The following is a 26,809-nucleotide window of genomic DNA, read 5'->3' on the forward strand; positions in this document are numbered from 1 at the left end:
TAGAGACCGTCCCTACCCAACAGCGGCCTCACAATCTGGAAGGGGGAGACAGACAACAAAACAAAACATATGGACAGGTGTCAAGTCATCAGAATAAATAGAAATAAAGCTAGATGCACATCATTAACAAAATAAATAGAATAGTAAATATGTACAAGTAAAATAAATAGAGTAATAAATCTGTACAAACATATATACAGGTGCTGTGGGGAGGGGAAGGAGGTAAGGCGGGGGGGATGGGGAGGAGGAGAGGGAAAAGGGGGCTCAGTCTGGGAGACTGTCCTGGCCTGGGATTCTGCTAGAAGACGTTTTCCATGATGGGAAGTCATTTATTCCCTCTTTAAACTGGGGTAAAGGATGGCAGGGTGAGCTTATTGCGGGTTATTTTAATTTAAAGTCTTTGCTCTCTCTTCCCCAAGCAAAAACTTTAGACAATGGACTCTGGCATAACCTCTCAGAAAGCTGTGCGCAGCGTCTCACTGCCAGCAACAATAGCTTAATAAAAATAAGAATTGTGCTCTTTGTGAAGTGCCTTCCATATACACCAAGCACTGTGCAAAGCTCTGGGGTATATACAAGATAAACAGATCAGACACAGTTCTTGTTCCCCATGGGGTTCACAGTCTACGGGATTATGACCAAAATATAATTCTACTATAGTATGTAAATTCATTCATTCAATCGTATTTATTGAGTGCTTATTGTGTGCAGAGCACTGTACTAAGCGGTTGGGAAGTACAAGTCGGCAACATATAGAGACGGCCCCTACCCAACAACGGGCTCACAGTCTAGAAGGGGGAGACAGACTGCAAAACAAAACATGTAGACAGGTGTCAAAACCATCAGAATAAATAGAATTTGGGGCTTCGATTATCCAGATCTTGAATCTTCAGATTTCTACTTCATTGTTTAAACCATGGGCTAAGTTGTGAAATGGTTAAGTCTAAATAGAAGTTTTTCAGAAATCTGGAAGAAGCTAAAAGATGACCTTTTGGGGGAGAAACTCTACTTCTTAATCAACTGTACCATTCCTCCCCTGGAAACATTTTCCTTCTTGCTTTTAATCAGTCAATCAATCAGCAATGGTGTTTATTGAATGCTTTCCTGAGTGCAGAGCACAATACAAAATGCTTGCGAGTACGGTTCAATAGTTGGTAGATACGATCCCTGTCCGCAAGGATCTTACAATCAATGGATCTTCATTTAGTTTCTCCATGGTAGCACTTCATTTTGGCATTTGCGTTTACCCTGTCCTAAACTTCTTAAATAAGAATAGAAACGCTCTTAGAGAGTCGGAGGAATGACCTTGACTTTCAAGTCTCAAAATGTGTTAATGGTTTTCTTTCAAAATAGACCCCTTGTTCACCTTCTTGTTTCCACATACAACTTCATAATATTTATCTTCCCCAGCTATTGGCTGATCTGTGACCTCCAAAACGACCTCGGGCAAATAGATCACTCCATTGGAGGGAGGCCAGACAAATATCCAAGAAGGAAATCTGTATTTATAAAAGACAAAAGTCCACCGTGGCTTTCCTTTTTTTTACGCTGCATCCGCCTGTTCTGACCAGCATTAATCACAGAAAATGATACTCACTGTCCGCATAAGGAAGCCAGACACGTTTGCTTTATTTTAATGATTTCTAATTCAACTCACAGATGCAAAAGAGCAAAAAGCTAACTTTCTTTTGCCCTAAATCCCTTCCACTGCGTGTCACTGTTTGGAAGTTGAATATTAAAAACGCACATGAGGTGAGCTGCCAGATCTGTTTGTCAACAGTAAGCATTCAATAAATTCCACTGATTGTTTGATGAATTAATTTTGCTATACTCTGTTAGTGCTTTTAATGGATGCTGTGAAACTATAGAGTGAGAAACAAAGTCGAATGTCCCACGGGAAATCATGGAAAGCGCATGAATGTGTTCTCAAGATCCAAAAAACAGTCTCCTCGGCTGCACTGTAAATTCCCTGAAGTTAGGGACATGCCTACTAACTCTACTGTAGTCCACTCTCCCAAGTGCTTAGTTCAGTGCTCTGCACGCGGTAAGTACTCATTAATTACGTGGCTTAGTGGAAAGAGCCTGGGCTTTGGAGTCAGAGGATGTGGGTTCTAATCCCAGATCTGCCACTTTTCATTCAATCGCATTTATTGAGCGCTTACTGTGTGCAGAGCACTGTCCTAAGCGCTTGGGAAGTACAAGTTGGCAACATATAGAGACGGTCCCTACCCAACAGTGGGTGTCAGCTGTGTGACCTTAGGCAAAGCCGCTTAACTTCTCTGTGCCTCAGTGACCTCATCTGTAAAATGGGGATTAAGACGGTGAGCCCCACGTGGGACAACCTGAATACCTTGTATCAATCCATGCGCTACGGTGTTTGGCCCATAGTGAGTGCTTAACAAATACCATTATTATTATTCATTATTGTTATTCATAACAATAATAGATGTCATTGATTCATTCATTCAATCATATTTATTGAGCGCTTACTGTGTGCAGAGCACTGTACTAAGCGCTTGGGCAGTACAGGTCGGCAACATATAGAGACGGCCCCTACCCAACAATGGGCTCGCAGTCTAGAAGGGGGAGACAGACAACAAAGCATGTAGACAGGTGTCAAAATAGAACAAACAGAATTGAAGCTATATGCACAATTGATTGATTGACTAAAACATTATTAATGATATATTTTATATTAATATTTTATTTTAATATATTTTAAAGTGATAGAAAGCACTCTAAAGCACTCTAAATATAGTTACGTGATCAAATAGTCCCATAAATATGCTCAAAAAACAAAATAACAGAACAATTTTTGCACGTTCTTAAACGTCAGCGTGTCACCTTTCACATCCTATTCAGCAAAAAGCCGTCTTAACAGGAATGCGATATGGAACCCAACACCTTTGCTCTCAGCTTCAAGTCAAGCAGCATGGTTCAGTGGAAAGAGCCCGGGCTTTGGAGTCAGAGGTCATGGGTTCAAATCCCGGCACCTCCACTTAGCTGTGTTACTTTGGGCACTTCACTTCACTGGGCCTCAGTTCCCTCATCTGTAAAATGGGGGTGAAGACTGTGAGCCTCCCGTGGGACAACTTGATCACCTTGTAACCTCCCCAGAGCTTAGAACAGTGCTTTGCACATAGTAAGCGCTTAATAAATGCCATTATTATTATTATTATTATTATTATTATTATTTAATCCGCTCTCTCCTTCCTATCTTATCATCATCATCATCATCATCAATCGTATTTATTGAGCGCTTACTATGTGCAGAGCACTGTACTAAGCGCTTGGGAAGTACAAATTGGCAACATATAGTGACAGTCCCTACCCAACAGTGGGCTCACAGTCTAAAAGGGGGAGACAGAGAACAAAACCAAACATACTAACAAAATAAAATAAATAGAATAGATATGTACAAGTAAAATAAATAAATAAATAGAGTAATAAATATGTACAAACATATATACATATATACAGGTGCTGTGGGGAAGGGAAGGAGGTAAGATGGGGGGATGGAGAGGGGGGCGAGGGGGAGAGGAAGGAAGGGGCTCAGTCTGGAAAGGCCTCCTGGAGGAGGCCTTATCTTATCTCTTATCTTATCTTATCTTATCTTATCTCACAGACTTCCTACTACAGCCCAGGGTTCACACCTCACTCCTCAATCACCTCATCAAGATGCACCTCATCTTGTCTCTCTCGCCACCAACCTCTTGCCCAAATCCTCACCCTGTCCTACCATTCTCCCCATCTTCAAAGCCCTACTAAAGCCATATAATAATAATAATAATAATAATGGCATTTATTAAGCGCTTCCCCAAGAAGCCTTCCCTAAATTCTCCCATCCCCTACTTCCCTTCCTTCATAACGCGTCACCTATGTACTCGGGTCTGTGCAAAACACTTCAAACACTAAACACTTCACCCCAGCCCCACAGCACTTATGTATACTCCACCATTTCCCCTATCTGGAATTGATTTGAATGTCTTTTTGACCCTCTAGACTGTAAACTCATTGTGGGCAGGGAATGTGTCTACCAACTCTGTCACTATACTCTTCCAAGAGCTTAGGACAGCGCTCTACACACAGTAAGCACTCAATAAATGGCCTTATGACGTCGAGTCGCCTCCGACCCATAGCGACGCCACGGATACATCTCTCCCAGAACGCCCCGCTCTCCATCCGCAATCGTTCCGGTAATGCATCCATAGCGTTTTCTTGGAAAAAATACGGAATTGGTTTACCATTGCCTCCTTCCACGCAGGCAACTTGAGTCTCCACCCTCGAATCCCTCCCCTGCTGCTGCGGCCCAGCACAGGGGAGTTTGGACTTGTAGCCGATGGCCTTCCACTCGCTAACCACTGGCCAAGCTAGGAATGGGATGGGTCGGCCTCTGCTTGACTCTTCCTCCCGTAGCCGAGACTGGTAGAGTCCTGGGAATTCTCCAGTTGTGACCCTGAGAGGGAACTCAATAAATGCCATCGATCAATCGTTTGATTAGCTGTGCTAAATAGATGTCATTATCTAACGCTAAATTTAAATAGGCCCTAATCATAATATCAAACCAGTTAAAATACTTCACAGGGAGGGAAAAGAAAGGGCGTAAGCCAAGGTAAATATTGCACCTCTATCTGGAAGTGAGCGAGTAGGGCAACTAATACCGGTATTAAAATTCAACAGTGTTAACCTGAAAGAAGAGTATTATAATGGGTTGACTTTTTTAACTGTGTCTTCTAAGAATAGTCTCATTAGCAATTCATTCATTCATTCAATCGTGTTTATTGAGCGCTCACTGGGTGCCAAGCACTGTACTAAGCGCTTGCTTAGTACATATGGATGCCTGGCATCCATATGCTGTTTTCCTTTGAACACTAATGGCTGCCTCTTTTTTTCTTTTTTCAGGAAAATATACATGGAAGAGTAAGTACGTTCTCTGTTACTTTCTAAGATGAGATGTATTTTCATGATAAATGATGATTCTAAGTTAAAGATTTTAATTTCTTTGGATTTATTGAAACCAGAGTCAAGGTGACTGTGCTGGGACAGAAATAGTTGCGGCTTTCAGGGGTTGTGGATGGTAGTATTAATTTTCAGTGTTGTTTTCTCCTCTCCCTCCTTCCCACTCCGTTCGGTATTCCCCAGTGTCCATTTCCATGGGGATGGTAGATCAGAATTCCCCAAGCGAGGCCATCCTCCGGCCTGGCGCCATCTCATTCATTCATTCAATCGTATTTATTGAGTGCTTACTCTGTGCAGAGCACTGTACTAAATGCTTGGGAAAGTACAACACGACAATAAACAGCGACATTCCCTGCCCATGATGAGCTTACCGTCTTGTGGGGTGGGAGGGGGGGGGATCAATACTTGTAAGAGGCACTGGTTGTCACCTTGGATACACTTTAGAGATAGAGAGCCAGGACAAAATTTAAAAATCAGAGTCTTGTGGGGTTTTGCTACTGTCACCGACCATTTTTAAATCAGTGACCTCATCTGTAAAATGGAGATTCAAAACCTGTCTCTTTCCTCCTTAGACCGTGAGCCCTTTGCGGGACAGGGACTGTGTCGACCCGATTATCTTGTAACTACCCCACGGATACTATTATTATTATTATTTTTATTTTTATGTTGTCTTCCTGATTTAGTGCCCATGAAAAGGCACACAGGTACTTACCTCTAAAAGTCTCCATGACCAATAAAGTCCAGCTTTGTTTAATTTCTCATCCAAATGGCAGTGGCATTCTAGGACTATTGGAATGAAGCAACCTGACTGAATGAGAAGCAGAGTGGCCTAATGGATAGAGCACGGCCTGTGAAGGACCTAGATTCCAATCCCGGCTCTGCCACTTGTCTGCTGTGTGACCTTGGGCAAGTCACTTAGTTTCTCTGTGCCTCAGTTACCTCGTCTGCAAAATGGGGATAAAGACGGTGGGACGTGGACCGTTTCCAATCTGATTAATTTGTATCTACCCCAGTGCTTAGTACAATGCCTGGCACATAATAATGATAATAATAATGATGGCATTTATTAAGCGCTTACTATGTGCAAAGCACTGTTCTAAGCGCTGAGGAGGTTACAAGGTGATCAGGTTGTCCTACGGGGGGCTCACAGTCTTAATCCCCATTTTACAGATAGGGAACTGAGGCACAGAGAAGTGTAGTGACTTGCCCAAAGTCACACAGCTGACAACTGGCAGAGCCGGAATTTGAGCCCATGACCTCTGACTCCAAAGCCCGGGCTCTTTCCACTGAGCTACGCTGTTTCTCATAAGTAAGCACTGTACAAATACATTTTTTTTAAAAAAAAGAGTGTTTAGGGAAGTCATTCTCAACTGCCATACTTGGGGATTGTCTTTACCATCTTAAGCCTCAATTTGAGCTGATTAGTCAGTGTTACGTATGCATTGTACTCTCAGTGCTTAGAACGGTGCTTTGCACATAGTAAGCGCTTAATAAATGCCATTATTAGTAGTAGTAGTACAGTGCTCTGCACAAAGTAAGCACTCATAAATACCATCAATTGATTTATGCATATTTTACAAAATGAAACCTACCCTGGGGGTGACAGCAGGATGAGAAAACCAGACCAAGGTGGGATTTTTACAAAAATCCCCGAATCGTTTCTCTTAATCAGAAGGATAAGCAAACTTCAGAACACCAGGGGGGCTTCTGCCCCTGGAGCTCGAAAATGCTTCTGAGAGTTTAGTACAATGTTCTGCATGGGGTAAGCGCTCAATAAATACCATCAACTCTTTTGGTTGGCTGAAAACATCACCCTTGCCTGCAGTCAACCAGTCCATCCTATTTGAGTGCTTGTTGTGTGCAGAGCACTGTACTAAACACTTGGGAGAGCACAGTGTAACAGAGTTTGTAGACAAGTAGATCCTCTCCCCACAAGTGTGGGATTGATGCTCCCCCTTCCCCACTCCCCCACTCCCACCAGGGTTAGAGTTGACTGTGGAGATTTGGTTGGCCAGAAAACATAATAATAATAATAATAATAATAATGTTGGTATTTGTTAAGCGCTTACTATGTGTCAAGCACTGTTCGAAGCGCTGGGGAGGAAACAAGGTGATCAGGTTGTCCCATGTGGGGCTCACAGTCTTCATCCCCATTTTGCAGATGAGGTAACTGAGGCACAGAGAAGTGAAGTGACCAGTCCAAGGTCACACAGCTGACAAACGACAGAGCCGGGATTAGAACCCATGACCTTTAACTCCCAAGCCCGGGCTCTTAATAATAATAATAATGGCATTTATTAAGTGCTTACTATGTGCAAAGCACTGTTCTAAACGTTGGGGAGGTTACAAGGTGATCAGGTTGTCCCACGGGGGGCTCAAAGTCTTCATCCCCATTTACAGATGAGGTAACTGAGGCACAGAGAAGTGAAGTGACCTGTCCAAGGTCACACAGCTGACAAGCGACAGAGCCGGGATTAGAACCCATGATCTCAGACTCCCAAACCCGGACTGTCAGTAATAATAATAATGATGGCATTTATTAAGTGCTTACTATGTGCAAAGCACTGTTCTAAACGTTGGGGAGGTTACAAGGTGATCAGGTTATCCCACGGCGGGCTCACAGTCTTAATCCCCATTTAACAGATGAGGTAATTGAGGCCCAGAGAAGTGAAGTGACTTGCCCAAAGTCACACAGCTGACAATTGGCAGAGCTGGGATTTGAACCCATGACCTCTGACTCCAAAGCTCGGGCTCTTTCCATTGAGCCACGCTGCTTCTCATGGCAGATGAGAAAGCATCTCTCAAACTAGCACGCTAATGAATTAGCTGTAAACTGAGCATTTACAGTTTGCAGAGCACTGTACTAAGCGCTTGGGGGAGTACAATATAACAATAAACAGACACATTCCCTGCCCACTACACACTTAAAACTGTATCTAATGATAATAACAATAATAATAATGGCATTTGTTAAGTGCTTACTATGTGCCAAGCACTGTTCTAAGCACTGGGGGGATACAAGGTGATCAGGTTGTCCCACTTGGGGCTTACCCTCTTAATCCCCATTTTACAGATGAGGGAACTGAGGCTCAGAGAAGTGAAGTGGCTTGCCCAATGTCACACAGCAGACATGTGGCAGAGCTGGGATTCGAACCCATGACCTCTGACTCCAAAGCCCGGGCTCTTTCCACTGAGCCACGTATTTAAATGCTTACTAGGTGCAAGTCCCTATTCCACAGGAGGCTCACGGTCTTAATCCCTATTTTACAGATGAGGCAACTGAGGGACAGAGAAGTGAAGTAACTTTCCTAAGGTCACCCAGCAGACAAGCGGTGGAGCCGGAATTAGAACCCAGATTTTTCTTCCAGGCCCGGGCTCTATCCACTAGGCCATGCTGCTTCTCAGATATTCCTGCAGAGTTTCTTGGGTTCCCGGCAGTACAATAAGCACTAGGATAGAACGAAAGAATAGGATCTGAAGACTGTAAGCTCACTGTGGGCAGGGAATGTGTCTGTTATATTGTACTCTCCCAAGAGCTTAGTATAGTTCTCTCCACACAGTAAGCGCTCAATAGAGCACGGGCCTGGGACTCGGAAGGTCACGGGTTCTAATCCTGGCTCCACCACCTGTCTGCTGCGTGACCTTGGGCAAGTCACTTCACTTCTCTGTGCCTCAATTACATCATCTGGAAAATGGAGATTGAGACTGTGAGCCTCAAGTGGGACAGGGATTGGGTTCAACCCAATTTGCTTGTATCCACCCTGGCGCTCAGTACAGTTCCTGGCCCATAGTAAGTGCTTAACAAATACCATAATTATTATTAATAAATATTTAGACTGTGAGCCCACTGTTGGGTAGGGACTGTCTCTATATGTTGCCAATTTGTACTTCCCAAGTGCTTAGTACAGTGCTCTGCACATAGTAAGCGCTCAATAAATACGATTGATGATGATAAATATGATTGACTGACTGACCAGACATGGAGTCTGCACCGCATAAAACTCAGTCTAAATGGGGCATTTCATCCCCATTTTACAGATGAGGAAACTGAGGCACAGAGAAATCAAGTTAATTGTCCAAGATCACACAGCAGACCGGCGACAGAACCGGAAAAAGAACTCGGGTCTCCCGACTCACAATCCTGCGCCCTTTCCACTAGACCACACTTCCTCCTTGTTCCTTCCCCTTTTTCCTCACTTTCAACAATTTTCTCTCTCCTGATGCCGGGGGGAGAATTAAGCCTAAAATGATATTATCATCTATATTATACTTGTTTGCAATCACCTTCTTCCTACAGAGTGATATTGGAAATGCCGTCACCTGGGATCCCTACAGGGCCATTAACATCAGAGAAAATTGAGAATCCCTGTCCCTGCTACTTAGTATCATTTCGTTGCTACGATTTATTATCTCAACATGGGACTGTAGGTTATAAATGATAAGATATATCTGGTTGGTGCCCCAAGATAGCGTCTTCTTTCATGCTATTACCTACAGGATGTGGACTTTGATCTAAAGTGATCTATGGGGGGCAACTAATCACCCCAAATCAAACATCTAAATGCCAAAGGCCTACATTTACCCCAACTCCGAATCGACTCTGTCGACGACCACAATCATCAGCAAATCGGGCTCCGGTGGGCTAGTGCGGCGGTGGTGGTGGCGGCGGTGATGATGTGATAAGAGCACAGGATCCAGGGATCAGGAGATGCTCATTCTCGAACCAATTCTACCACTTGCCTGCGATGTGCTCTCAAACATCTTGGAACCTCAGTTTCCTCCTCTGTAAAATATCTGTTCTCCTTAATGATGGCATTTTATTAGGGGCTTACTATGTGCAAAGCACTGTTCTGAGCACTGGGGAGGTTACAAGGTGATCAGGTTGTCCCACGGGGGGCTCACAGCCTTCATCCCCATTTTCCAGAGGAGGTAACTGAGGCCCAGAGAAGTGAATTGACTTGGCCAAAGTCACCCAGCTGACAGGTGGCAGAGGCGGGATTTGAACCCATGACCTCTGACTCCAATTCCCGTGCTCTTTCCACTGAGCCACGCTGCATCGAGAGCCGCGATGCGCTCTCAAACGTCTTGGAACCTCAGTTTCAATCAATCAATCAATCAATCAATCGTATTTATTGAGCGCTTACTATGTGCAGAGCACTGTACTAAGCACTTGGGAAGTACAAATTGGCAACACATAGAGACAGTCCCTACCCAACAGTGGGCTCACAGTCTAAAAGGGGGAGACTGAGAACAGAACCAAACATACCAACAAAATAAAATAAATAGGATAGAAATGCACAAGAAAAATAAATAAATAAATAAATAAATAGAGTAATAAATATGTACAACCATATATACATATATACAGGTGCTGTGGGGAAGGGAAGGAGGTAAGATGGGGGGATGGAGAGGGGGACGAGAGGGAGAGGAGGGAAGGGGCTCAGTCTGGGAGGGCCTCCTGGAGGAGGTGAGCTCTCAGCAGGGCCTTGAAGGGAGGAAGAGAGCTAGCTTGGCGGAGGGGCAGAGGGAGGGCATTCCAGGCCCGGGGGATGACGTGGGCCGGGGGTCGACGGTGGGACAGGCGAGAACGAGGTACGGTGAGGAGATGAGCGGTGGAGGAGCGGAGGTTGCGGGCTGGGCAGTAGAAGGAGAGAAGGGAGGTGAGGTAGGAGGGGGCGAGGGGATGGATGGACAGCCTTGAAGCCCAGGGTGAGGAGTTTCTGCCTGATGCGCAGATTGATTGGTAGCCACTGGAGATTTTTGAGGAGGGGAGTGATATGCCCAGAGCGTTTCTGGACAAAGATAATCCGGGCAGCAGCATGAAGTATGGATTGAAGTGGAGAGAGACACGAGGATGGGAGATCAGAGAGAAGGCTAGTGCAGTAGTCCAGACGGGATAGGATGAGAGCTTGAATGAGCAGGGTAGCGGTTTGGATGGAGAGGAAAGGGCGGATCTTGGCAATGTTGCGGAGCTGAGACCGGCAGGTTTTGGTGACGGCTTGGATGTGAGGGGTGAATGAGAGAGCGGAGTCAAGGATGACACCAAGGTTGCGGGCTTGTGAGAAGGGAAGGATGGTAGTGCCGTCAACAGAGATGGGAAAGTCAGGGAGAGGACAAGGTTTGGGAGGGAAGACAAGGAGCTCAGTCTTTGACATGTTGAGCTTTAGGTGGCAGGCGGACATCCAGATGGAGATGTCCTGAAGGCAGGAGGAGATGCGAGCCTGGAGGGAGGGGGAGAGAGCAGGGGCAGAGATGGAGATCTGGGTGTCATCAGCGTAGAGATGATAGTTGAAGCCGTGGAAGCGAATGAGGTCACCAAGGGAGTGAGTCCTCTGTAAAATATCTATTCTCCTTAATGATGGCATTTTATTAAGCACTTACTACGTGCAAATCACTGGGGAGGTTACAAGGTGATCAGGTTGTCCCACGGGGGGCTCACAGTCTTCATCCCCATTTTACAGATGAGGTAACTGAGGCACAGAGAAGTTAAGTGACTTGCCCAAAGTCACACAGCTGACAACTGGTGGAGCTGGGATTATGTGCCAAGCACTGTTTTAAGCACTGGCAAGGTAATCAAGTTGTCCCCCACAGGGCTCACAGTCTTCATCCCCATTTGACAGGTGAGGTAACTGAGGCACAGAGAAGTTAAGTGACTTACCCAAAGTCACCCAGCTGATGAGTGGTGGAGCCGGGATTAGAACCCATGACCTAAGAACCCCCATGGTGGAGGACACTGCCCCACAGCCACTGACCCTGTGGTGGACTCGGGGAGGCAATCATTCATTCAATTGTATTTATTGAGCGCTTTCTCTGTGCAGAGCACTGTGCTAAGCGCTCGGGAAGTACAAGTTGGCAACAGAGCGACCCATCGCATTTTATTGGGAAACCATAAATATGGTCCAGTTTTTTAACCATTTCCAGCGGTCATTAATTCACTGACGTCCCCATCTGATTTTCCATTTCCCTCAAGGTGCATTGAGTTGAACATACATTAGATCATCGGACATACAGATGGTCATTGAAGCCGAGAGAGAGAATGAGCCCGCTGTTGGGCAGGGATCGTCTCTATATGTTGCCAACTTGTACTTCCCAAGCGCTTAGTACAGTGCTCTGCACGCAGTAAGCGCTCAATAAATACGACTGAATGAATGAATGAATGAGTGGGTGTTGATGGAGAATAGGAGACCTAGACGTGAGCCTTGAGGGACTTTCATAGTAATAATAATAATAATAATAATAATAATAATAATAATGTTGGTATTTGTTAAGCGCTTACTATGTGCAAAGCACTGTTCTAAGCGCTGGGGTAGATACAAGGTAATCAGGTTGTCCCACTTGGGGCTCACAGTCTTCATTCCCATTTTACAGATGAGGGAACTGAGGCCCAGAGAAGTTAAGTGACTTACCCAAAGTCACCCAGCTGACAAGTGGCGGAGCCAGGATTTGAACCCATGACCTCTTGACTCCAAAGCCCGTGTTCTTTCCACTGAGCCACACTGCTTCTCTAATAATAATGATGGTATTTGTTAAATGCTTACTGGGTGCCAAGCACTGTTCTAAGCGCTGGGATAGATGCAAGGTAATCAGGTTGTCCCATGTGGGGCTCGCAGTCTTAATCCCCATTTTACAGATGAGGGAACTGAGGCAGAGAGAAGTTCAGTGGCTTGCCCAAGGTCACGGTGGAGGGGATTAGAACCCACGTCCTCTGACTCCCAAGCCGCTGTCTGAGCTGTGAGAGGTAAAGGAACAGGTGTGAAATCCACGGGGAAATCATGCTTGGGCAAGGGACAGTTTGTTTCTCTGAGGTAAAAAAAATTATAATAATAATAATTGTAAAACCAACCATCTTTAAAGTGTTCTGAAGTAACGTGGACCTAAAGGTTGAGTGACTTGTCAGACAGCAGACATGTGGCAGAGCCAGAATTAGAACCCAGGCCTTTCTGACTCCCATGCCTGGGTTCTAATTCTGGCTCTGCCACGTGTCTGCTGTATGACAAGTTCACTTATCTGTGCCTCAGTTCCCTCGTCTGTAAAATGGGGATTCAGGTTGTGAGCCCCTCGAGGGACACAGACTGGATCCAACCTGATTATCCTGCATCTACCCCAGTGCTTAGATAGGCGCTTGAAACATAGTAAGCGCTTAACAAATGACGTTTTTAAAAAATGGCAATCATTTTTTTCACCTAACTCTTCATTTTGAATTTTGTTCTTGGAGTTGCCCCAAATCAGAAATTGAAAGTGAATGTTTTCACATGTGAGCAAATTCATTCATTCATTCAATCGTATTTACTGAGTGCCTTTACTAAGTGCTTGGGAAGTGCAGTACAAGAAAGAGAGACAATCCCTGCCCACAACAGGCTCACAGTCTAGAGGGGGGGAGTCAGACATCAATCAGACATCAATTAGAGAAGCAGCGTGGCTCAGTAGAAAAGAGCCCGGGCTTTGGAGTCAGAGGTCATGGGTTCAAATCCTGACTCTGCCAATTAGCTGTGTGACTTTGGCCAAATCACTTAACTTCTCTGCGCCTCAGTTCCCTCATCTGGAAAATGGGGGTTAAGACTGTGAGCCCCCCCGTGGGACAACCTGATCACCCTGTAACCTCCCCAGCGCTTATAACAGTGCTTTGCACACAGTAAGCGCTTAATAAATGCCATCATTATTATTATTATTATTAATACAAGTAAACAGGCATCAATTTAAATAAATAGAATTATAGCTATGTACACATATACATAAGCACTACAGTCAGGGTAATGCGGAAGGGAGTGGGAGCTGAGGAAAAATGCGGCTTAGTCTGGGAAAAGTGGGACAATCTGGTTTTAGTCACAAATTCTATCTGAATCTCTAGCAAAATATTCTCAACCGTCGTTAAAAAAAATATTTTGACGGAGGGTTAGAAGGACTTCAGAAGCAGCTTTGGCAGGAGGAGAACTCGTCAAGCTCTCTCTTTCTCCCTCTGCCCCTGGCCACTTCTTTTTAAGTAAATGGAAGAAGCTAGGTGGATTTCTCTGTGGATCCTTGGAAAATTGCTAAAATGTCCTTCCAAAGGACAGGGTGCATTGTTGCTAGGAGACTAACAACTACCCAGAGCAGTCATTTCTGCTTAGAATCTCCGACAGGCTCGGCCTGCATTTAGGATTCCTTTTAGCAAACAATAACCCTCTGGAATTGGAGACAAAGGTGTTGGGGAGCAACACACTGCTCACATCGTGTGTTGAATTTCCACATCACCCGTTTCGTATTCTGGAAGGAGACTTCACAGAAGAAGCATGCCCACTGAGAAATATTAAAATGGTGGGATTTCTTAGAAGGCAGAAAATCCAAGTCAAATGTGATGTCAACTCTCGGCTTAACTTTTGAGATACTTCTTGGTTGCTTTTTCGAGAATTTCAGGAGCTGAAAGGTCGACTCTCCTGCGTCCTTGCCTCCTCCTAATGCCTGTAGAGCCTGCCACGGTTTTCACATTGTTGAAATGTCATTTTTGCTTTCGGAATGCCAATGGATTTTATTCAGTGTGAAGCGGTTTATGATGTTTCTGCAGGACTGCTGAAAGGAAGTTTACTTGACTCTGGGAAGCCTCAAAAATGATCTTGTAATTAGCGTAGCCTCTGAGGGCACTAAAATTCTTGCTAAATCCACGATAAGGTGGAAGAACTGAAGCAGAATTACAAATTAATTACCAACTTGGTTTCCCCAGTACAATCTACATCACAAACTGTTATGCATCTGCTCGAGTTTTGGTGTAAGGTGCGCCTTCTGATTAGCTCTCATCCCTTCCCAGAGGGTTTCTTCTTTGGGGAACAGGACTGATCTAAAAAGTGAGTTATCCTGACTTCATCTGAAGGGGTGGATTGAGATGGGTTGAACTTGAAAGCCCTCGGGTGTCATTTATCTTATAACCCATCCCTCTCTCTTTCAAAGCATACTTCCAGAGGGTGTCCTGCAGATATTTGAACAGAGGGCTGTTTATCATTTGGGCAGCCGTCCAAAGTGCAGATATATGGAGAGAAATCACTTGTAGAATTTCCATTTATGAGGGAGCTGCTTTTACAGATTTGCATTCGTGAAGCTTTTAAGGGAAACAATAACAATATAAAATGTCCTTTATTGCCGTCAGAAGCGGAAAGAGGGGAAAATAACTACCTTTAAGAGAAGAGGGATTGGAAAGGAGCAATCATAAGGTTCGGAGGCATCAGAAGGCTTTGAAAGCACTTAAAGTTTACTCTCTTTTCAGCCAGGGCTTAATAGATAATTCATAGGTAGAGGCCTCTTCGAAAGTGTAAAAGTCACCTTCCCAGTGCATCATCTCGGATTTAATGGATGGGAGTAAAGCTTTGGAATCCAGGACATTCCCCAGAGGAATAGGGAGCTCTTCCTATTTCAGGGCGGGGCAAATGAAGCTTCATTTGTATTTCTCAAAATGGAAGACTCATAGCTGCTCCTCACTTCCAAGACTTCTAACTCCGGCACATTTCTCTCGAGAGCGGAGACGCTTCTCTTCCCTGCCTCTTTCCGCCTCGCTTCCCCGGTTGGTCTCAAAGACTTCAGAGAGTGAAAAAGGAAACCGCGGTCTGGGAGCGGATCATAAAAATGAGACTGGATAAGCAGGGAAACACGGTCTCTTGTGAAATCGTCCCTTTCATAATCACTCTGTTTTGTATCGTAGAGGCAAACCAAACCTATTGGACATGGGATCTCTGATGATTAAACCAATTCAAAGGGTGATGAAATACCCCTTACTTCTGTGTGAGCTCCGAAATTCTACTCCTCCCTCTCACCCAGACTACAGAGCCCTGGAAGATGCCTTTGTTGCTGTGAAAGACATCAACGTGAACATTAATGAACTCAAAAGAAGGAAGGACTTGGGTAGGAAAGGGACATGCTTAGTGGGGGTTGACCTGGAAAACCCCCTTCCTTCCTCTCCCCCTCATCCCCCTCTCCATCCCCCCATCATACCTCCTTCCCTTCCCCACAGCACCTGTATATATGTATATATGTTTGTACATATTTTTTACTCTATTTATTTATTTATTTTATTTGTACATATCTATTCTATTTATTTTATTTTGTTAGTATGTTTGGTTTTGTTCTCTGTTTCCCCCTTTTAAACTGTGAGCCCACTGTCGGGTAGGGACTGTCTCTGTTGACAATTTGTACTTCCCAAGTGCTTAGTACAGCGCTCTGCACATAGTAAGCGCTCAATAAATACGATTGATGATGATGATGATGGAAAGGGTTTAGTTTTTTAATTTTTTTTTAAGAGAAGCAGTGTGGCCTGGTAGAAAGAGGACAGAAGTCAGAGGACCTGGTTTTCTAATCCTTACTTTGCCACTTGTCTACCATGTGACCCTAGGAAAGTCACTTTTTCTCTGTGGCTCACTTCCCTCATCTGTAAAATGGGGATTCCAAGCCTGTTCTCCTTCCTCCTTAGACTTTGGGCCCCATGTGGGACAGGGACTATGTCCAACCTGATTACTTCTTAGCCACCCCAGTGCTTAGAACAGTGCTTGACACAGAGTAAGCGCTTACCAAATACTCCAAATATCCTGCAAAGAAGGCTGTTTTCTGTCCATATAGTAATTTCTGGGAAAATTTAGAGAAGCGGCGTGGCTTTAGTGGTAAGAGCCCGGGCTTGGGAATCAGAAGTCGTGGGTTCTAATCCCAGCTCCGCCACTTGTCAGCTGTGTGACTCTGGGCAAGTCACTTCACTTCTCTGGGCCTCGGCCACCTCATCTGTAAAATGGGGATTAAGACTGGGAGCCCCACGTGGGACAGACAACCTGATTAACTTGTATCTGCCCCAGCGCTTAGAACAGTGCTTGGCAAATACATTATTATTATTATTAATAATAAAACAAATTATTTACACTTAATAACAGAGTCGATATAAGGCTCCATTGATCGGCCATCTACATTTCTAAACTAGGGTACTGTATTAGAGTCTTTTGGTATTAAGGGTTTCCATAGTTCAATGCAGGTTTCCCTTAAGCCTTGCTTGCTAGTCTCTATAAATACTAGAGACTCTTCTCTTTCAGTTCTGAAATACAAGAAGAACGACGAAGATGAATCCCTCAAAGAGAAGTTTTCCAAACTGAACATTCACTCAATTAGCAAGAAATCCAAACGGGTGACTAATCATCTGAAGATTTTAACCAGAGGAGAGTCTCAGGTATTCTGAGGTCTTCACGGAGTGTTTTAGAATTCGAACTTTGCAATTAGTTTTATGGTATTGAATAGAATTTGATAGCGGGCATAATAGAGTGCCTGATATTGGCTACTCTGCGTAGCTGAACCTCCACTTTTTCCTTATCCGTGAGTTTCTGCGGACTACCCACTGAATACCCGTAAATCTCAGTCAGTCAGTCAGTTGTATTTATTGAGCGCTTACTGTGCGCAGAGCACTGTATTAAGCACTTGCGAGAATAAAATATAACAAAAAGCAGCATGGTCTAGTGGAAAGAGCACAGGACTGGGATTCAGAAGGTCATGGGTTCTGATCCTGGCTCCACTATGTAATAATAATAATGATGAAATTTGTTAAGCGCTTACTAAGTGCCAAACACTGTTCTAAGCACTGGGGTACATACAAGGTAATCAGGTTGTCCCCCGTGGGGGTTACAGTCTTAATCCCCATCTTACAGATGAGGTAACTGAGGCACAGAGAGGTTAAGCGACTTGCCCAAAGTCACACTGCTGACAAGTGGCGGAGCGGGGATTTGAACCCACGATCTCTGACTCCCAACCCGGTGCTCTCTCCACGAAGTCACGCTGCTTCTCTATTGTGTGTCCTTGAGCAAGTCACTTAACTTCTCTGGGTTCAGTTACCTCATCTGTAAAATGAGGATTGAGATTGTGAGCCCCACGTGGGACAGGGACTGAGACTAACCCGATTTGCTTGTATCCACCCCAGCGCTTAGAACAGTGCCTGGCACATAGTAAGCACTTAACAAATACCACAGTTATTATTATAAACAGACACATGATGGGGGACTTTATAACAGATGGTCCTGTTACCCTTCTGGTTTGCCCATTTTGATAATGATGGCATTTATTAAGTGCTTACTCTGTGCAAAGCACTGTTCTAAGTGCTGGGGAGGTTACAGGGTGATCAGGTTGTCCCACGGGGGGCTCACAGTCCCCATTTTACAGATGAGGCAACTGAGGCACAGAGAAGTTAAGTGACGTGCCCAAAGTCACACAGCTGATAATTGGCGGAACCGGGGTTTGAACCCATGACCTCTGACTCCAAAGCCCGGGCTCTTTCCACTGAGCCACGCTGCTTCTCTAGCTCCAGAAACTCAAATAGCGTGTTCTGTCATATCTACTGGCTCTAGCGTACTCTCCTGTCATTTAGTACAGTGCTCTGCAGAGCATCAGTGCTTAATAGGTACCACTGATGGACTGATTCAACCCTCATTTCACTGGCCAGACGTGGCTCACTGAGCACGTGGCTCACTGAGAAGCAGCGTGGCTCAGTGGAAAGAGCCCGGGCTCGGGAGTCAGAGGTCATGGGTTCAAATCCCGGCTCCGCCGATTGTCAGCTGTGTGACTTTGGGGAAGTCACTTCACTTCTCTGTGCCTCCGTTCCCTCATCTGTAAAATGGGGATGAAGACTGGGAGCCCCACGTGACAACCTGATCACCTCGTACCCCCCACCAGAGCTTAGAACAGTGCTTTGCACATAGTAAGTGCTTAACAAATATCATTATTATTATTATTATTATTATTATTACGGCCCCCCGGCAGTCATTTGCCAAGTCCTGAATCTGTCACTCTAGAACTTTCCGGGCCTTGAAATCGAGGGTTGATGCAGCATGGACGGAAGGTATATCCCACTCTCCTCAGGCTGACCGGAGGAAAGGGTCAGGGGTGAGTTATAGAGTCTCAAATAAAGCACCTTACTGCAGCTGCAGTGCTCGTGCGGATTAGTTTTGACACCTAAGCGCCCAACTTCTACAAGCACAGTACGTTCAGTACTGTAGTCAGCGGTCTGCTGTCACTTATTAAATGTATTTATTGTTTCGAGGAATTAATACTAGTTATGCTTATCGTGTGTTTTAGGTGAAAGACTGCACCTTCAACAGGGAGGAAAAGTTATTTAGGCATTTAGAAAAGACAGTGCGGGGTTGTGTGAAGAATATTTCCTTCTGTCTTCAACACATGAAGGTAAGAGAAGCAATGGAAACAGCGCGTCTACCTCAGTGCTCTCTCGGGTCGTGGGTCCGAATATCTTTGCTGGGAGGCTTGAGTCAGGTTTAGAGGGAGGGAGGGTAGATCGGGGAGAAGTGGGATAATGGGATAGAAATCCCAGTTACTCTCCAGATAAATTCCAGCAAATCACCTATTTTCCCAGTTCCTCTCTTTCCTCAACTGCGCAAATAAGGTCAGTGACCTTGAGGGGATGTTTTTCGGACAAGGGATGATGAAATTGGGGAGTCTTTTAATTCCAGGGTTTATTGTGATCCTACCGGGAGTACTCACCAGCCAAACCAAGGGGTCCCCTCCATCTCACAGTGAGCAAGGAGGGTGGCATGCCTCCCGCGTGGCTGACCGGACTCAATCAATCAATCGATGGTATTTATTGAGCACTTACTGTGTGCCAAGCACTGTACTAAGCGCTTAGGTGAATACAACAGAGTTGGTAGATATGTTCCCTGTCCTTAAAGAACTTACAGTCTAGTGGGGGAGACGGATGTTATTATTTCATTATTTCTTTTGTTATTATTATTTATAATGTAAATAATCTACAGATAAGTACATAAATGCTGTGGAGCTGAGCGTGGGGTGAATATCAAATGCTTAAAGGGTTCTAATCCAAGTGCGTTAGGCGACACGGAAGAGAGAGGGAGTATGGAAAACGGGGACTTGAGTTGGGGAACGTCTCTTGTGGGAGATGTAATTTTAATAAGGCTTCGAATGGGGGGAGAGTGGTGGTCTGCCATTTATGAAGCGGAAGGGAGTGCCATTCATTCATTCATTCCATCGTATTTATTGAGCGCTTACTGTGTGCAGAGCACTGTACTGAGTTCCAGGCCAGAGGGAGGACATGGTGCGTCTTTTAGACTTTTAGACTGTGAGCCCACTGTTGGGTAGGGACTGTCTCTATATGTTGCCAACTTGTACTTCCCAAGCGCTTAGTACAGTGCTCTGCACACAGTAAGCGCTCAATAAATACGATTGATTGATTGATTGGTGGCGTCGTCAGCGGCTAGATAGATCACTCTGAGATACAGTGAGTAGTTAAAACCTGTAGGATGCGTTGTAATAGGAAATCAGTGAGGTGAAATAAGACAGGAGCGGGCAGGGGGATTAAATGTTTTAAAGCCAATGGTAAGGAGTTTCTGTTTGATGCAGAGGTGGATGGACCACCACCGGAGGTTCTTGAGAGGTGGGGAGACATGGACTGATTTTTTTTTTAGAGAAATGATCCAAGAAGCAGAGCGAAGCCAGGACCCAAGTAGGGAAGAGGCAGGGAGATCAACTAGGTAGCTTATCACTTATCAAAGTGTTTGGATCCGTGCGGTAGCAGTTTGGATAATAATAATTATTATGGTACTTGTTAAACGCTTACTAGGTGACAAGCACTGTTCAAAACAAACAAGTTAATCAGGTTGGACCCAGTCCCTGAGAAAAGGGTGGAATTTGGCAATGTCATTCAAACAAATAATAATAATGATGATGGCATTTGTTAAGTGCTTACTATGTGCCAAGCACTGTTCTAAGCACTGGGGTAGATACAAGGTAATCAAGTTGTCCCACGTGGGGGTCACAGTCTTAATCCCCATGTTGACTCCTTTGTCAATAAATGCTGTGCTGAGGATAATCCCATCCTCAGAATTTAACTATAAATGTGCGTTCATTTGTGTATTAAATTATCCATTTTGCTGACATACACGTACTAACGCCCGTTAGATCCTCCTCCGCTCTTTGTAAATCATTTTTGTCCGTCCACCCCAATTAACTACAAGCCCTTGAGGGCAGGGAACAGTCTCCCAGGTGCCCAATATTCGTCCTTGCATTCATTTGGTAGTCAGTAAATCGCGATGAATTCCAGGAGCTCCGATTAGGGAAAACTGCGAACAAAGAGGCCAGAGTTATCCACAGGTGGTTGGGGGCCCTCCTGTGGGCAAAGGACCCCAGCACTGCCTGAAAACTTAGGGAGGTGGCCACAGAAGAGAAAGAAAGAGCATTATGAAAACCTGAGTTACCTCAGGAAATCCAGGCCCCTCCACTTTTCCGCAAAGCCTGCAAAGCGCAGGGGCCTAGGAATAGACTGGGGATTCGCTGAAACTCCGGAAAAGCTGAGAAGCCACCCAGAGGGAAAGAAATTTCCAGGGGCTGCTCTAGGGATGTCCAGAGGGAGGAAAGACGCCTATTTTCCTACCAGAACGGACCTGGGGCCTACAGTGGTGAGCAAATATTCTGGAGGGATATGGAGGAAGCCCACTTGAGGGAAAGAAACTTCCAGGGGCTGTTCTAGTGAAGTCCAGTGGGAGGAAAGACACCTATTTTCTTACCAGAACGGACCTGGGGTCTACAGTGGTGAGCAAATATTCTGGGGGGGGCAAGGAGGAAGCAAACTTGAGGGAAAGAAACTTCCAGGGGCTGCTCCAGGGAAGTCCAGATGGAGGAAAGAAACCTATTTTCCTACCAGAATGGACCTGGGACCTACATTGGTGAGCAAATATTCTGGGGGGACATTGAGGAAGCCCACTTGAGGGAAAGAAATTTCCAGGGGCTGCTCCAGGGAAGTCCAGAGGGAAGAAAGACATCTATTTTCCTACCAGAACAGACCTGGGGTCTACAGTGGTGAGCAAATATTCTGGGGGGACACGGAGGAAGCCCACTTGAGGGAAAGAAATTTCCAGGGGCTGCTCTAGGGAAGTCCAGAGGAAGGAAAGGCACCTATTTTCCTACCAGAATGGACCTGGGGCCTACAGTGGTGAGCAAATATTCTGGGGGGACACGGAGGAAGCCCATTTGAGGGAAAGAAATTTCCAGGGGCTGCTCCAGGGAAGTCCAGAGGGAAGAAAGACACCTATTTTCCTACCAGAACAGACCTGGGGCCTACAATGGTGAGCAAATATTCTGGGCGGGCATGGAGGAAGCCCACTTGAGGGAAAGAAATTTCCAGGGGCTGCTCCAGGGAAGTCCAGAGGGAAGAAAGACACCTATTTTCCTACCAGAACAGAACTGGGGTCTACAGTGGTGAGCAAATATTCTGGGGAACACGGAGGAAGCCCACTTGAGGGAAAGAAATTTCCAGGGGCTGCTCCAGGGAAGTCCAGAGGGAAGAAAGACACCTATTTTCCTACCAGAACAGAACTGGGGTCTACAGTGGTGAGCAAATATTCTGGGGGAACACGGAGGAAGCCCACTTGAGGGAAAGAAATTTCCAGGGGCTGCTCCAGGGAAGTCCAGAGGGAGGAAAGACACCTATTTCCCTACCAGAACGGACCTGGGGTCTACAGTGGTGAGCAAATATTCTCAGGGGGCATGGAGGAAGCCCGCTTCCGGAGGACGTGCCCCGATTGCCCCCACAGATGCAGGGCAGGGAGGTGAGAGGATCCCGGCTCGCTCTGCAGCCGGTGGGCACCGTGGAATCTCCACAATGGGTCCTTCCTCCCCTCAGGGGGCAAGGAGTGGCGCTTCCATCTCAGCTCTACCTGGCCTACGCAAGGGGCACAGACTGCAGCGTGCCGGGCATTTGGGCTCACTGACATGGCTCTGGGTAGAGTGTGAGGAATTCTGGAGGAAAGCTGGCCTGTTGCTCTCTGATCTGTCCTGGAAAAAAATAAAGCTACCTATTTGAAAAAATTTGTAGCGGAACAACTGTCTCGGCACTTCGTGATTTACCAGAACTGTGTTCCAGGTGGTTTCAGCTCACTGCCTCCTCTAAGCAGGTCCAAGATGATGATAATAATAATAATATTGTGTTTTCTATATTTTTTCAAAGCACTTTCACAGCAGTGATCTCATTTTATTTTCACAATACCTCTGGTAGACCCTAAGCTCCCCTAGACTGTAAGCTCTTTCATTCATTCACGCAATCGTATGTATTGAGTGCTTACTGTGTGCAAAGCACTGTACTAAGCGCTTGGGAGAGTACAATACAACGACAAACATACCCATTCCCTCCTTGAGGGCAAGGAACGTTTCTACCAACTCTATTGTATTGTACCCCCCCCAAGCGCTTAGTACAGTGCTCAGCATACAGTAAACACTTAATCAATATCATTGATGGATTGATCAATTGAACGACTGATAGCGAAAGGCAGGTATTATTGCCCCCCATTTTCCAGATGAGGAAACTGGGGCCAGAGAGACTAAGTGACTCATCCAAGGCCACACAGCAGGCCAGGAGCAGAACCAGGACTAGAACCAGGACAAGAAGCAGCTTGGGAGTTGGAGGTCGTGGGTTCTAATCCCGGCTCCGCCACTTATCAGCTGTGTAACTTTGGGCAAGACAACTTTTCTGTGCCTCAGTTACTTCATCTGTAAAATGGGGACTGAGAGTGTGAGCCCCACGTGGTAAAGGGATTGTGTCCAACCTGATTTGCTTGTTTCCACCCCACAGCTTAGTCCAGTGCTCTGCACACAGTAAGCGCTCAATAAATACGATTGAATGAATGGTACCTAGTTAGTGCTTAACAAATACCATAATAATTATTATTATTATCATCTCCTGATTCCCAGCCCCCCTCCATTAGACGCTGCTATCTACACCCAGATCCCTCCCTCAAACAGGGCTGGGAAATACGGGGCCGAGGTACCAGTGAGTATTGTTGTATTGTCCTCTCCCAAGCGCTTAGTACAGTGCTCCATACACATAAATACGACTGAATGAATGAATGAAAGTATCATCCAGCTCTGATGATAGAGCTCTTGATGATAGAGCACGTTGACCAGTTTCTACTCCCCCAAGAATGAAAAAGAAAGTTAAATTCCCCTTGGAGACCTGAGCTTATCTCTCCCAAGCAGTAAACTTTCTCCAGAGGACAGCAGGAGAGGAATCTTGAGCTAATTTAGCAGGTCTCTGAATAATAATAATAATAATGATAATTATATTTGTTAAACGCTTACTATGTGCCAGGCACTGTTCTAAGAGCCAGAGTAGATACAAGTTAACTGGGTTGGATACAGTCCCTGCCCTACATATAGCTTACGGTCTTAATCCTCACTTTACAGATGAGAAAACTGAGGCACAGAGAAGTGACTAGTCCAAGGTCACACAGCAGACGAGTGGCAGAGCTGGGATTAGAACCCAGATCCTTCTAACTCCCAGGCCCATCCTTTCTCTACTAAGGTCACACTGCTTCTCTAAAAAGATCCAAGAATCCAGGTGATAGGAACTCTTTACTACCTGAATCTCTTTCTGGAAATAGGGGAGTCACATCCAGTAGGGACTCTTTAGGGCATTTCTGCCAAATTGGGTGTTTTCCAGAGGTGTGGAGGGTGCAGAGGAAGGGAGGAAATGAGGACCATGAAGAGTCAGAAAGAATGCTGGGTGAAGGAATTTATCAGGGAGTAAAGCCGGGGAAGGATTGGAATCAGAATCCAAAAGAGAACGAGGCAGAGAAAGAATTTAAGGAAAAAAGCAATGAAGGCACAGCCAGGCAACTAGCGTAAAAGTTATAAATATCGTGTTTATTCTGCTGACTGCTGATGGGAATATGGAGTGCTGATGAAATCGAAATTCTGATCGTCTGGGAACCGGGTGCTGAGAGGTAACGTGATTTCACCTTCCATCTCTGTGTTTTTAGGAAGGTTTATTCCTTGCTGCACAGAACACGTCAGAGCTACGGGATATTTCCCATGACAGAGACGACCGGGGCTATTCGGAGCTCTTGAGTAATGCCCCAAATCCCTGGGAAGACTTTGTAAGTTCATCTTCAACCGTACTATCATCATCATCTCAGTATTTGATTGGGGGCAGTCCCAAGTACGGTCAGCCGCTGAACTAGGGGCCTGGGGGGAAATCTAAAGAAAAGCGGCAAACCTATTATGTACAGATAAAAGGAAAATGAAAATACACCCCAGTTCCCTGTAATGCAAGGGTCATGGTCTTCGCAAAAGTCTGTGTCACGGAAAGCTAGCCTTGCGGTCGTCATAGCGTTAAATGCTGCATTCATGAGACTACGTGTCTGTGTGTGAAAAATTCCTTCTTCGGGCACTATATCACGCTGCATTTGGACAGACTCGCATTGCAAGAAGATATCCTCGTCATTGTCCTTCATCCTGCCGTTGTGCTCTAGTGAAAACATGCATTATGGCGGGACTGAGTGTATTTTCCTTCTGCTTTGCCGGATCAAAAATGCTTTAGGTTATTAAAATATGCAGCCAAGACTCCTCATCCTGACATACTGCTCCTCAGCTTGCTTACCCTGTAACTCCTCTTCCTCCTCCTCCTCCTTCCATCCTTTTAAGCTGCTAAATTTATTGACCTCTAAGGTTGGGAGGAATGGAGGGACGGAGCTGACTTTTTGGCTTTCCATTCAAATCCGTTTCCTATCATTTTGCTCCTCTGCCCCCCATAAAGTCCAAGAACTATCAAATCTTCAAAACGGAAGGAGGTTGAGGATGTTGAGAAATGTCGACGGAAGGTCACGTTAGTGTGACGTCCGTGAGTCACCTTGGACTTCTTAGAGAAGCAGCGTGGCTTAGTGGAAAGAGCCCGGGCTTGGAAGTCACGGGTCGTGAGTTCTAATCCCGGCTCTGCCGCTTGTCAGATGTGTGACGTTGGGCAAGTCACTTAACTTCTCTGTGCCCCAGTTAACTTCATCTGTAAAATGGGGATTAAGATTGTGAGCCCCACGTGGGACAACCTGATTACCTTGTATCTACCCCAGGGCTTAGAACAGTGCTTGGCACGTAGTAAGTGCTTAACGAATGCCATTTTATTATTATTATTTAGGAAATACTTGGAGATGGTATGATGGGAATTGGGTGGATGCTTTTTGGGAAAGAGGGAGGGTGAGGTAGAAGAGTGATTAGCTACTGCTTATCACCCTTATCTACATGTATCAAAACTAGAAATTTCAGCCAACAAGAAATCCAGATTGGTTTATGATTATTATTATTATCATATTTGTTAAGCACTTACTGTGCAAAGCACTGTTCTAAGCGTTTGGGGAGGTTACAAGGTGATCAGGTTGCCCCATGTGGGGCTTACAGTCTTAATCCCCATTTTGCAGATGAGGGAACTGAGGCACAGACAAGATGTGACTTGCCCATGAGGCCCAGAGAAGTGAAGTGACTTGCCCAAAGTCACACAGCTGACAAGTGCCGGAGCCGGGATTAGAACCCACAACCTCTGACTCTCAAGCCCAGGCTCTTCCGCAAAGCCACACTGCTTCCAATGTTAAGGCCTTACTGTGTGTCAGGCACTGCACTAAATTTCTCTCAGCACTGACCCCTTTCCCATATCGTCCACATAACCTGAATTCCCTCCCTCTCAATAATAATAATAATAATAATAATAATAATAATAATAATAATAATAATAATGGTATTTGTTAAGCGCTTCCAATGTTAAGCCCTTACTATGTGTCGGGCACTGCACTAAATTTCTCTCAACTCTGACCCCTTTCCCACATCCTCCACATAGCCTGAACTCCCTCCCTCTCCATAATAATAATAATAATAATAATAATGGTATTTAAGGGCTTCCAATGTTAAGCGCTTACTATGTGTAAGGCACAGCACTAAAATTCTCTCCCACATCCTCCACATAGCTGAACTCCCTCCCTCTCCATAATAATAATAATAATAATAATAATAATAATAATAATAATAATAATAATAATAATGGTATTTGTTAAGCACTTCCAATGTTAAGCCCTTACTATGT

General features: G+C 45.2%; 1 protein-coding gene across 1 annotated transcript in view; it reads left to right on the forward strand.

The window, feature by feature from the left end:
• ARHGEF38 (Rho guanine nucleotide exchange factor 38) overlaps positions 1–26,809 on the forward strand; it is a 107,740-nt gene that overhangs the window by 61,183 nt on the left and 19,748 nt on the right. Inside the window, exons 5-9 of the mRNA XM_038755249.1 lie at positions 4,903–4,920; positions 15,626–15,825; positions 16,995–17,128; positions 19,021–19,125; positions 24,723–24,839. Coding sequence (XP_038611177.1) covers positions 4,903–4,920; positions 15,626–15,825; positions 16,995–17,128; positions 19,021–19,125; positions 24,723–24,839 — 574 coding nt within the window. The remainder of the gene's footprint in view (positions 1–4,902; positions 4,921–15,625; positions 15,826–16,994; positions 17,129–19,020; positions 19,126–24,722; positions 24,840–26,809) is intronic.

This window comes from Tachyglossus aculeatus, chromosome 12 (assembly GCF_015852505.1).
Source record: "Tachyglossus aculeatus isolate mTacAcu1 chromosome 12, mTacAcu1.pri, whole genome shotgun sequence".
Taxonomy (NCBI): Eukaryota; Metazoa; Chordata; class Mammalia; order Monotremata; family Tachyglossidae; genus Tachyglossus; species Tachyglossus aculeatus.